We start from the raw sequence: 13,071 nt of genomic DNA, 5'->3' as shown, positions 1-13,071 counted from the left end.
TTGCAGCATTTCAATTTTGTCTCCCACATCTGCGTCTCCTCGTGTAGCCCTACTGTTGTTGCACCGTTCTGCCTGTTTTTGCTGATAGATTGTGCTTTTGAGCTGCTGAGCAGACTCTTTTAAGACAACAAGGTCAGCCCATTAGGCAGTGCTTCAGAGCGATGTTGAATGTGTCGAATGTGGGGATTATTGGGTGAGACTTTGCAGGCTGTGTACACTCACTGCGAAGTGAGTTTAGCTCAAGGGGACTCCATGCAGATAAGAGCAGTTTTTATACACCAGAGTATAATAATAAGCTCCTGTGGGCTTAATAGAGAAAATTGTGTTTGGCAGGGGCTAAATCTTGATAACACTAAAATGTACTTAGTTTTGTTCTTTCTTTCTTTTTTGTTGTTGTTGTTATGAGTCGAGCCTGGCTTTTTGTTTAGCTGTTCATTGAGTGCTTAAATTTAATTATAACATTTCCTGTGGAGAGGCAAATGTTTGCCCTGGTTTTGTGTGTGGAGTTTTTCAGATTTTCAGAGCACTGTTCACTGTCTTATAATTGTCTTTGTAATTGATTTTGGGGGCATATGAGGTTCAATTAAAGCAAAAGAAAAGCTGCTCTGCGTGACTCCTGCGCAGGCTGTGTACTTTTGAGTGCTCACATATGCCTATATATCTATTTATATTTGAGTTAGTGCACATCATCTTCTCAAAGTGTGCTATACCGACTGAGTTGTCCTTCTGTGACACTGTGTCGTTTCACTTGAACGCCTGATCGGTCCATCTCTCCAGGCAGTATGACGTCTTCCTCCCCAGGAGGGCTTTTAGCGTGCGTTAGTCGTGTGTGCGCGTGTGCGCGTCAGCGTGTTATTTTGCTGTGCTTCCTTAACTGTGAGTATGACACCCCAGCTGTACCTTCTGGCTTTCTTTGAGATACACATAGGAACACACTTGTGTGTCTTTGTGAGGACTCTTAGAACCTGGTATCACCATGTTTGTCCCCAGGACTGTCAGTGGAGCTGTTTTTATGACATAATAGCTTCCTGGTTGATTTTTTTTTTTTTTTTAATCATTAGTGTTTTAAAACTAAAAAAACATTCCTGTTAAGCCTTCCAGTGCCCATCCTGGTCTTCATTAATACTTCAATTTAGATTCTAAAGTTTCTTTGGTCTAATGTTAATATTTGTTTTTATTTCATAGGTTACACCTTGTGGATGCAGACAGACAAATATCCTTTTGACTGACCTATTCTATTTCTTGTATAGATTTAACTTATGGGTTTTCCATAAAAGAACAGATTTATTTTTTTTGTCTAAACCAGCAGTCCCCAACCCTTTTTTGCGCGACGGACCAGTTAATGTCTGATAATATTTTCACGGACCGGCCTTTAAGGTGTCACGGATAAATACAACAAAATAAAACAAGTGCCAGTAACAAAAAAAAGAAGATTTATTCATAACACATGGGAAAAAACCCAGGGAAACTGAGTTAACGATAAAAATGATAAAAACCAATAAAAACACTGAAAACCATAAATTTCACACCCGAGCCTCAACTCTCGCGATCCAGTACCAAACGAATCATGGACTGGTACCGGTCCGTGGCCCGGAAGTTGGGGACCACTGATCTAATCCAAAGAACAACTGAGAAAAAAACCCTCTACTAAGTCCAAAATATAAATCTACAAGAATAATTCTACATTTATTATTCAGCACAGAATAAAAACCTGTCGTATGGCTAAAATCCTGTCTTTGACCCATTGATGGTACAGAATAATATACAAATGAAGCCATCATAGATGCACATTATGTCTGACTTCATTATGTCTGCCTGTAGTTTGCCTCAGACAAAACACTTTTGTTGATGAGTTTTGTCAAACATTTGGGTCGTTCTGCATTTCAGAAAGGAGGATTATTCAGGATATGCTCATAAGCTAACAACTTGTGACAGTAGGTTGTTAGTTTCACAGAAAGCGCTGCACTTCACTGAGATGGTACTCTTGAGGTTTCATAACTGGACTTCACATGGCTGACGTCTTTGTAGCTACCTCCATCTTTTATACCATCTGAGTCATTCATCCGGTACGACCACAGCAGTCTTTAAGGAGACTTTGATTTGCAAGTCCACGAAATCAGAACAACGTGATTGGGCAGCTGTGCTGATGGTGTGTGAGCCCAGTCCCCAAATGGCGCTCAAAGGTATGGTTGGTTTCATGTGCAATTTACAGAAGTTGCCTGGTGCAGTCCATTCATTTCAAAATCAAGCGCAAAAAAACATCCTCTTTTTTGGCATTAAATATCAGCGCAGTTGATATTAAATTGTGTGACGTGAATGTTAGTAAATTAGTTTGTGCGCTTGATTTAAATAGTCCCCTCCCTATTTTGGGCTTTAAGAAAGGAGCTCCCAGAAATACATATGTAACTGGGGCAGCTGCCTAAATTTCAAGGATCTCCACCTCTTACATGCAGTCTTGTAAATCTAGACCCTAGTGAGGTAAACACATCGATACAACCCCCTTGGCCCCTTACCAAAACAATTACCAACTCTCAAAACTGCACTTTGAAGTTGAGACATGTGTGCCATCAGTGCTATAGGGAGGTGCCACATATATGTGCGCACACTGCCATGTGAATCGGGACTAACTGCAGTCTTTGGGCAGTAGGACACACTATGCCAATTAGCAGAAGATGAACTAACCACACTTCCCATTTGACCACTGGTACGCACACATAAAGAAAGAGAGGGAAAGAAAAGGTTGCAAAACAGGGAAATTACTTCTAATCCGGGGGCCTGTGATGAAAATACTTTTAACTTCTCCCTCGTGGGCCACAACAAGGATTTAACAACCTCTTTGACTGCTACTATATCGCACAGATTTACCTGCTGTTTCCTCTGCTGTAAAATGGCTTTTGCTTTCGTTCAGCGGTGTACAGGGCTGGTTGAAGAGCTGCACCACTGCGGGGGAGGAAGGCACACTGCGATCACAACCTCCAATATGTCAAAAGTAATTAGGCTGTTCGGCGAGTATACCCTATTATGTGCAGAGAGGTGTGTGCTGTTAATTAGACTGATGAGGAGATTCTCTAATAAGCCCAGCATAGACCATCAAACACATGTCTCGTTTTGTTCTGATTAGACTTCTTTTCTCATTGAAACTGGGAATTCGCAAAGCATGTTTGCTAATGCACTGCAGTTTATTAAGTGGTTTTGTGCAAATATATGAATGATTAGTGAAGTATTGATCGGTCTGTTGAAAGAAGTTTAATAGGCAAATATTGTGGTATTTGATAGTTAATAGAGGCCACATAATTATAGCTTCCTTGCTGTTCCTTGTCAGACTTAACAGGATGTTAAATATGTTTTGGTTTTTCGACTGTTGACGGACAAAACAAGTCATCATGGGATGAACTGTCGAGATTTAATTTGAATGTTGCACCAATCTAAAGTGATTCGCTCTATATTTACATGCATGCTTATCTTCAAGCACTGCTTTGTAATCATTTTGCAGTGAGCAAGACAAAATGGCATAAAATGATGAATTGCAGGGACCCACAGGTGTTTCTGGGTGCAAAAGTACAATCAATTTTTCAATAAATGCATTTGCCAATGAAGTCTGTGGGTAGAATGCTAACCTTTCCTGTGAGTGTGCCACTAAAACCTTCCTTTAAAGCAGGTTGGTGGTAAGTGTGGTGCCAATGCAGTGCCACCGTATTCAATTCTTAAAGCAAAGCCTTGAATAAGGTCCCTTGTTGCAAGACTTTGCTGGAAGGTAAGGCTGCATGAGCCGTTCCAACATCTCTTCTGTCATTATTGTGGATTTGTCTCATTGTGTCTTTTTTTTTCTTCTTTTCAGTTTTTTTCCCACCTAAACTTCAAAGTTTCTTGCAGGTAAAAATATGCATGGTAGAAATAAACTGCTGTAGATCACTCTTTGAAAATCTTTGTTGACAGCGTGCCACTAAACGCACCGAAGCTACAAATTAGACAGTGACACTTGTCGTCGTTTAAATGAGCTTTGGTCCAAGAATTTGATAGTCGGCTACATTTTTCGCGTGACAAGCGTTTCATTTCCCAAAACGACCTTCTCTCCCAAGGGAGAGAGCTGAAAAAGGGGGTTCTGCTTTAATTAGGCTAGCTCGCTCGCAAAACATAAAAAAACAACAAAAAGAGTGGAGTAGTGGAGGGATGAAAGATGGAGAGCTAGAATGCAGGAGAGGATGAAGATGCGGAAAGTGTGAGGAGGAGGAGAGCAGATAATGAGAGGCAGGGTGACAGTATGAAAGAGTGCAAGAGGAAGAGAGCGTGTCAAGAATCAAGGGGGGGTTGTTTGCCTGCGGCCGCCTCATGGTGTGATGTCGCTGAATCTTCTCACCGTGTTTTATTACAAGGGGCTCGGTGTTGGGGTCGGCCTTGTCAGCATGTCAGCTAGCTTATGTTGGCTCGTGCGTCTCGGCGTGTCCACTCACACCGTGTCAACGTTCATTTTTGCATGCAGTGGCTGAGTTCATGCCACGAGTGACACAGGAGATAAGAAGGAACCAAACTTACCTACATAATGGCGGGGTGGGGCTCGGCGGTTTCTCTTGTTCCACTTCCTCTGAGAGCAACACGGAGCACCTTTAATGATTTGAATAAGTCTACCCCCCAGTTTGCTGCGGTCATGGTCAACTATATTTCCTGTAACACGCGTTAGTTACCAGGAAAGTGGAGTGGCATAAAAATTTCAGGCATGCTTTCCATTACACTGGTTTGCTGCAGACTTTACACGAGGGTCAGTTTGTCATCAGCTTTAAGATCCTTTATTTTAAATACTATTTTTCCTTCGTTCTTTATGTTGCTTTCTATTTACAGTATTGCAGTAACATTATTTGTTGACATGCTAAATATTTAATGAAATATATCTGTCATTCTCCAATTTCACAGCTCGCCAGGCTTTGCATTCATGCGACAGGGCAATACATAAAACTGATTCTTAGAGCTGCTCACATAGCCATTTTTCACCATTAACACAGTGGGATCTATAGCATGAAGACGTATTATGACCTGTTTAACAGCGAGCGTTGCCATCTGGGCTTTGCTGTCCTGTAGCTTTGCTTACGGCGACTCTCGCGCTGTAATTCTTGGGTTTCTTTGTTGCAATGTGAGAAGGTACGGTCAGCGTTGTGAAGTGTGTTACTGTGTCGGTGTGTCACCCAGCAGTGATTTAATCGGCGTGCCAGGAAAAAAAATGGAGGTTAGAGCTGATGGTGTAGTTTCAGTGGGACGCATGAAGTCATTAGTAACATCCAGATCAACTGAACGCTACTTCCATACATTCGCCTAATGAAGTCATTTATTTGATTGCTGTTGCCGCTGCTGACTTATTACACCTGTATGCAATTATTCTTTAATATATGCTAACTGCCAATTTGAGGCAGCAACATGTTAAATTGATGCAATCATTTATTTCTGAAAAGGAATTACAGTTTTAAAAAATGCGCATAAAATCACCAGATATGCATACAACAGTGTGTGTGTGTGTGTGTGTGTGTGTGTGTGTGTGCGCGCGCGCGCGCGCGCGGGTTTCTTTGCATTTTCTTTTTTTTAGCAGGAAATTAAATCACTGGTGAATCAAAGAACATGGTTACAGGGATGCAAAAGTCATATGAAAGTGTGGTATTGTCAGAGAGAAGCAGAAAGAAGTCCTGCTTATTGATTTACACCAATGCTCTTAATGACTGCATAGCACACCCACAAAAGTCAAAATAAATAGCTTCCATGGCTTCCTGGATATCTTCTGATGCTGTTGATGAATATTTTTTTGCCTCTCATTCAAAAAAAGCTCTTACAAATCTGCCTTTCTAAAAAAAATTATTATTATTATTATTATTTATTAGATTTTAAGGTTTTCAAATGCAAAATCCTTCGAGGCAAATCTTGCCACTTTTCCATCTTGGCAACAGCTCTGGGCTCTTCTGTCAGGCCATTATTTTTTCTGCCAAGCATGTAGTTGCGTCAGAGCAAGAACACAACTGGACATGTTTGCTCTTATAAAGAGGACCAGCAGATTTTGTTTTACACTAATCCTGGGTTATGTGTTTGGTGTTACCCAAAGATTTCCCCCTCAGGATTCTTTCAATGACAAGTCTTTCTGGTTATATTTTAAAATTTTGTTTTCTTTTATTTTCTTGAATAGTCAGGCCCCATCTTATCTTAAAGACCTTGTAATGTCACATCTCACCAGTAGAGCACTTTTGTCATGGGCTGCTGGATTACTTGTTTTCTAGAGTATTTACAAGTAGAATGGGAGGCAGAGCCTTTGGCTTTCAGGGCCTCTCCTGTGGAAACAGCTTTCAGTTTGGATTCAGGATTAAGATTCGGTTTAAAACATTCCTTTTTAATAAAGCTTATAGTTAGGGCTTGATCTGGTGACCCAGATCCCTCCCTTAGTCATCATGCTGAAATAGGCCTAGGCTGCTTTGGGTTCCCATGTTCCACTGAATGTTTCTTCTTCAATTACTTCTTTTTATACTTTCTACCTCTGTACACACCACTCTGTATTTAATCATTAGTTATTATTAATCTCTGGTTCTTTCTCATAGTGTGTCTTTAGTCCTGATTCCTCCCATCACATCCAACTAGTTGCAGCAGATGGTTACCCCTCCCTGAGCCTTGTTCTGCTGTAGGTTACTTCCTGTTAAAAGGGATTTTTTTCCTTCCCACTGTCACCGAGTGCTTGCTCATAGGGTGTCATCTGATTTTGGGGGTTTATTTGTATTGAGGTGACGGTTGTTGTGATTTGGTGCCTTACAAATACAAGTGAATTGAGTTGAATATATCTGCTAACTTCATTGTGTCCTTAATTATATTCTACTAACAGTTCTAGTTCTGGTGCATTTGCCTCATTCAGTGGTTAACTCTGAATTTCAATCTACAACTAGAAAATCAAAGAAAACACAAAAGTCCAATTTCCCATTCGGGACTTGGGAATGGTTTCATTTTCAGTGACAGTTATATTATATGTTATCCAGCTGCTACATCAATTAAATCTTTCTTCTGTCATTCGTGACTTAATAAAGCTTCAGACAGCGACTGTCGTTGTAATCATAAATGTGAAATATTAGATATGCTGCCTTTTCCATGATAGAATTACATTTCCACATACTGTCAAAGCTAAATAATGCAATATGGGATAAAGTCATTTGTGTACATAATGAACACTGAGTAATGAGGGTGTGTTCTTCCTTGGCACTGCCTAATGTGATTAGGCAGGCTATCTGCTTTGAACATAACTGTTTTCTGTTACGCAGAGGTTCGAATAAAACCTGGATTAACCGGATTACCTTCATCATTATGTCCTGTCATTGTGGCTTGTGTTCAAACTAGATTAACATACCCAGGGGTCGTTTGTTTTTTGTTGTTGTTGTTTTTTGCGCCTCTTTATCTCTTTATCACAGGTGCACAGAACAGACAGAGCATTGCAGAAATGGTCAGAAGTAGGGCTTTATGAATATGAATATGAATGGTACATATCACAAAGCAGTGCTGAAAGTTGTCATCTGAGCTGACTATTAATTAAATCCATACCTGTCCTTCTGGTGCAGCCTCCTCTTTTCAGCTCTTTCTCTCTCTCTCTGTCTCTTTTTGTCTGACAGAGACAGTGATGGATACAAGGACGGCGACAGCTGAGCTTGGCTGGATATCGTTCCCTGCCAATGGAGTAAGAACAATGTGCAAAGGTGTACTCTGTGTGTGTGTGTGTGTGTGTGTGTGTGTGTGTGTGTGTGTGTCCGTGCGCCCTTGGGAAAAAACTGTTTGAGTACACTTTACAGTGGTCCAGTATAGAGATGGACCGATCCGATATCACGTATCGGTATCGGTCCGATACTGACCTAAATTACTGGATCGGATATCGGAGAAAAATAAAAAAATGTAATCCGATCCATTAAATATCACGAAAGCACCTCACAAAACTTGCAACACGCTGTAACTCACCTCAGAACGTTAGCACGTCGGAGCAGTGGCTGTGGCATGCGGGACCTGGTGGTCTGGATAGCATATGGAGCTTCGCTAGCAACCTGGCATTTCATCTCCGACAAAGTTATCCCCGAGAGAAGTAAAGCAAGTGTGTAAGTCCATCTCTGAATGTTTGTAAAGCATTCCTGCGTTAAGCTTAACAAGCGACTGCCTCTCGCTCTCCGGCTGCTACTTCAATCGTGAAACTGATCAGCTGATCGGCTTTTCTGTCGCGAGTCCGTCTCTCTTGTTTGTTTTTGGTCCACTTTGCACCAGAAAGAGGAAACCAGCGGCTGAACAACAGCAGCACGTTTAAGCTTGATAAGCTGTTGTTAGAATTTATTTAATATTTCTTTCTACACCAGGATCTTTTTCTACGTAGCTGACGCTGGTAACTGTGCAGGGGCGGATCTTGCAAAGTTTAGCCAGGGGGGCCGATAGGGCATTAACAGGGAAAAGGGGGCACAAAGACATACTTTTCTTTCTTATTCTCATTTAAAATGTCGAGCTTTTAATAAATAATTATCTGACACCCAAAGTTTTAATTTGATGTAAAATGAATAGAAGTCAATTACTGTATATAGTGACTATTAAGTCTAATATATATACCCTAGTAAGCTATAGCACTTTTTCCTTTGGGAAGGTACCATCTGTGCAGTCTGCAATTTTGTTGAAGAAAGATGTTGAATCTATTTAATATTTCTTGAAAAATAATTGATTTCTGTGCATTTTTTTTTTCACACTGCATCAAATTAAGGTTGATTACGTCGATTAAGCATCATGAGGTGGCGCGTGAGGGGTGGTTCCCTATTTTTTATTTATTTATTTTTGTTGTTGCTGGGAGTTGGAACCCTATTAGTTAGGTTGCTTAATATTTACGCTAAGTACTCTTTAAAATACCAGAATAGGGAGGATGGTGTAGGTTTAAGTTTATTAGATTGATCAGTATTGCTGAACTATGAAATATTTTTTTTGTATACAGGTATAACAGAATAGCTTTAGTGTAGTTGTTGTTTTAAACTTGAGTATGAACTTGTAGACTTGCAAAATGCAGCAAGATATTTTAAAAAACAGTTTTGTTGATTAAAAAACACTATATCGGATTCATATCGGTATCGGCAGATATCCAAATTTATGATATCGGTATCGGTATCGGACATAAAAAAGTGGTATCGTGCCATCTCTAGTCCAGTAATGAGTCTGTCAAATTCCTAATTACAGTAGCAAGGTGACACCAATTAACCACTACTGATGTAAATAGAATGCATTCCAAAAGATCAGTGAGGTGCATCACATGGGAGTCCGCAGCAGCCGAATAGAATAGAATAGAATAGAATAGAATAGAATGGGTTTTTCCATCTAAATTGAGCTCCTTGGCTGTTTAAATTCTGGCTTGGCGACTGGCCGGTCACAGTGGTCTGCTGTGTGCGTTTGAGGTGAGTGACTCTAATTGTGATGAATGGTTTACCCATGTAGCACAGAACAAGGTAGAGGAGAAAAAAAGAGAAGGAGACAAAATGGGAGGGAGGGATAAAGTTTAATTTGTGTCAGGTTTTGGTAAACCCATTCATCATTTTGGCCTCTCCTCTCCCCTCTCCCTCTGCTTCCTCCCCTCTCCTACTACTTGGCCCTTCTTCTCACACGCACACATCGCCCAGTGGGAGGAGGTGAGCGGTTACGATGAGAACCTGAACACCATCAGGACGTACCAGGTGTGTAACGTGTTTGAGCCCAGCCAGAACAACTGGCTCCTCACCACTTACATCGACCGGCGCGCGGCGCAACGCATCTACGTGGAGATCCGCTTCACTGTGCGCGACTGTGCCTCCATACCGAGTGTCCTGGGCTCCTGCAAAGAGACGTTCAACCTCTACTACCTAGAGACCGACAGGACTGTTTCAGATGGCATCAAAGGGGTGGAGTACTGGGCCAACGCACCCTTCCTAAAGGTAAACACTTTAGGTAAAAAGAGGGGAGAGGGAGTAAAGATATAGTGTTATTTACAGATTTTTAAAAAGCAACAAAAACCCTATACAGTGGGGCAAAAAAGTATTTAGTCAGCCACCGATTGTGCAAGTTCCCCCACCTAAAATGATGACAGAGGTCAGTAATTTGCACCAGAGGTACACTTCAACTGTGAGAGACAGAATGTGAAAAAAAAATCCATGAATCCACATGGTAGGATTTGTAAAGAATTTATTCGTAAATCAGGGTGGAAAATAAGTATTTGGTCAATAACAAAAATACAACTCAGTACTTTGTAACATAACCTTTGTTGGCAATAACAGAGGTCAAACGTTTACTATAGGTCTTTACCAGGTTTGCACACACAGTAGCTGGTATTTTGGCCCATTCCTCCATGCAGATCTTCTCGAGAGCAGTGATGTTTTGGGGCTGTCGCCGAGCAACACGGACTTTCAACTCCCGCCACAGATTTTCTATGGGGTTGAGGTCTGGAGACTGGCTAGGCCACTCCAGGACTTTCAAATGCTTCTTACGGAGCCACTCCTTTGTTGCCCGGGCGGTGTGTTTTGGATCATTGTCATGTTGGAAGACCCAGCCTCGTTTCATCTTCAAAGTTCTCACTGATGGAAGGAGGTTTTGGCTCAAAATCTCACGATACATGGCCCCATTCATTCTGTCCTTAACACGGATCAGTCGTCCTGTCCCCTTGGCAGAAAAACAGCCCCATAGCATGATGTTTCCACCCCCATGCTTCACAGTAGGTATGGTGTTCTTGGGATGCAACTCAGTATTCTTCTCCCTCCAAACACGACGAGTTGAGTTTATACCAAAAAGTTCTACTTTGGTTTCATCTGACCACATGACATTCTCCCAATCCTCTGCTGTATCATCCATGTGCTCTCTGGCAAACTTCAGACGGGCCTGGACATGCACTGGCTTCAGCAGCGGAACACGTCTGGCACTGCGGGATTTGATTCCCTGCCGTTGTAGTGTGTTACTGATGGTGACCTTTGTTACTTTGGTCCCAGCTCTCTGCAGGTCATTCACCAGGTCCCCCCGTGTGGTTCTGGGATCTTTGCTCACCGTTCTCATGATCATTTTGACCCCACGGGATGAGATCTTGCGTGGAGCCCCAGATCGAGGGAGATTATCAGTGGTCTTGTATGTCTTCCATTTTCTGATGATTGCTTCCACAGTTGATTTTTTCACACCAAGCTGCTTGCCTATTGTAGATTCACTCTTCCCAGTCTGGTGCAGGTCTACAATACTTTTCCTGGTGTCCTTCGAAAGCTCTTTGGTCTTGGCCATGGCGGAGTTTGGAGTCTGACTGTTTGAGGCTGTGGACAGGTGTCTTTTATACAGATGATGAGTTCAAACAGGTGCCATTCATACAGGTAACGAGTGGGGGACAGAAAAGCTTCTTACAGAAGATGTTACAGGTCTGTGAGAGCCAGAGATTTTCCTTGTTTGAGGTGACCAAATACTTATTTTCCACCCTAATTTACGAATAAATTCTTTACAAATCCTACCATGTGAATTCATGGATTTTTTTTTTTCACATTCTGTCTCTCACAGTTGAAGTGTACCTCTGGTGCAAATTACTGACCTCTGTCATCATTTTAAGTGGGGGAACTTGCACAATCGGTGGCTGACTAAATACTTTTTTGCCCCACTGTATACCTATCATTGCCTCTTGCATATCTGGAAAGCTTCTCACTGTGGAAGTTCCATTGTGTCCACTTGCACCCATCCAAGTGGAAATTCTCTTGTGTGTCAAAATGGTGACCACTGGACATCATTTTCGTTTTGAGGAAGTGAACAAACTGACAGGAATTTTGCTATGTGCAACAACGCAAAGACGGCATACCCAACACCTTGGGGCTTGAACGTTGTGGTCTTATCAACTAAAACTGCTGGTTCTTAGCTGGAGACCAAGCAGATTCCAGAAAGTGTTAAATTACACCTTCCTTGTATGTCAGTTCAAAAGAATGAAATCCAAACATTGAACCAGTCCAAAATTGATCAGTAAGTAAGTAAAACTGCAACAAAGGCTAAAAGTATTCACAAATCGTTTTGTAGCCTGAAGCCTTAACCTCCACTCGCTATTAGAATTTAACCCGTATTGACTGAATGTGTTTGTGCTTGTTGAGATTCATAAGTCACCTCTCTACTTAAATGTCATGCTCATGCTCTCATGCATTTGCAATTTCACAGAGACGTTTAATTTTGCCTGGCCACTGTGGAGGTTTATCGGGGGGAAAGATACAATAACAGCATTTCATAGCATTTGGGCATTAGCGTGTTTACCTGATAGGTAGAAAATCTAAATCAATAAAGAAAACCTTTGTTAAAAATGTATCTTTTTTTCCTTCTTTTTCTCTCTGTCAGGTGGACACCATTGCAGCAGATGAGAGTTTCTCCCAGGTTGATTTTGGGGGCAGGCTGATGAAAGTGAACACAGAAGTGAGAAGTTTTGGGCCTCTGTCCAAAGGCAGAGGTTTCCATTTGGCTTTCCAGGACTTAGGCGCTTGCATGTCGCTTCTGGCCGTCAGGGTATTCTACAAGAAATGCCCCAGCATCGTGCAGAACTTTGCTTTCTTCCCAGAGGTATGAAACAGAGCTAATTGAAATCGGTGGTGATTTTTACGAGAGCTTGGCACAGCCATCGGATGGATATTTAAATGGAATTTTTTAATGATTCTTATTTTGTGCAGACGCTGACCGGAGCAGAGTCCACCTCATTAGTCATCGCCAGAGGAAGCTGCATCCCCAACGCCGAGGAAGTAGACGTGCCCATAAAGCTCTACTGTAATGGAGACGGAGAGTGGATGGTACCCATAGGCAGCTGCAGCTGCAAGGCGGGTTATGAACCTGACAATGGCAATGTGTGCCGAGGTAAATCTGTACATTAACGAGGCCGTGCTAGTTCAAACTGAGCTCGTAAAAAATGAAGATGAAATGAGAACATCAGCAAATACTGCACCGCATCAGTGCATATCAGAGGTGCTGCTGTGTGGACTGAACTGATAATCTGTTCTCAGATCTCTGCTGATGACCTTGCTACAGCAAATACTTAAACACGCTGCACATGACTTTCTTGTTATTTTGTAGCAAAAGCTAACAATC

General features: G+C 41.7%; 1 protein-coding gene across 2 annotated transcripts in view; it reads left to right on the top strand.

The window, feature by feature from the left end:
• The window catches only part of LOC147309617 (ephrin type-B receptor 1-like), a 145,075-nt gene that overhangs the window by 33,475 nt on the left and 98,529 nt on the right, over positions 1–13,071 (top strand). For both annotated transcript variants that reach the window (XM_086268692.1, XM_086268691.1), the window contains exons 2-5: positions 7,620–7,684; positions 9,639–9,929; positions 12,334–12,552; positions 12,660–12,840. In XM_086268692.1, the coding sequence (XP_086124818.1) occupies positions 7,620–7,684; positions 9,639–9,929; positions 12,334–12,552; positions 12,660–12,840 (756 nt within the window). The remainder of the gene's footprint in view (positions 1–7,619; positions 7,685–9,638; positions 9,930–12,333; positions 12,553–12,659; positions 12,841–13,071) is intronic.

The sequence above is a fragment of the Aulonocara sp. 'chitande type north' Nkhata Bay genome, linkage group LG17 (genome assembly GCF_057382095.1).
Source record: "Aulonocara sp. 'chitande type north' Nkhata Bay isolate Kocher_YH1m ecotype deep benthic linkage group LG17, A_spYH_male_GT1.1, whole genome shotgun sequence".
Classification (NCBI taxonomy): Eukaryota; Metazoa; Chordata; class Actinopteri; order Cichliformes; family Cichlidae; genus Aulonocara; species Aulonocara sp. 'chitande type north' Nkhata Bay.
Note: the sequence above shows the minus strand (reverse complement) of the source record. Positions and strands in the feature narration are given on the sequence as shown.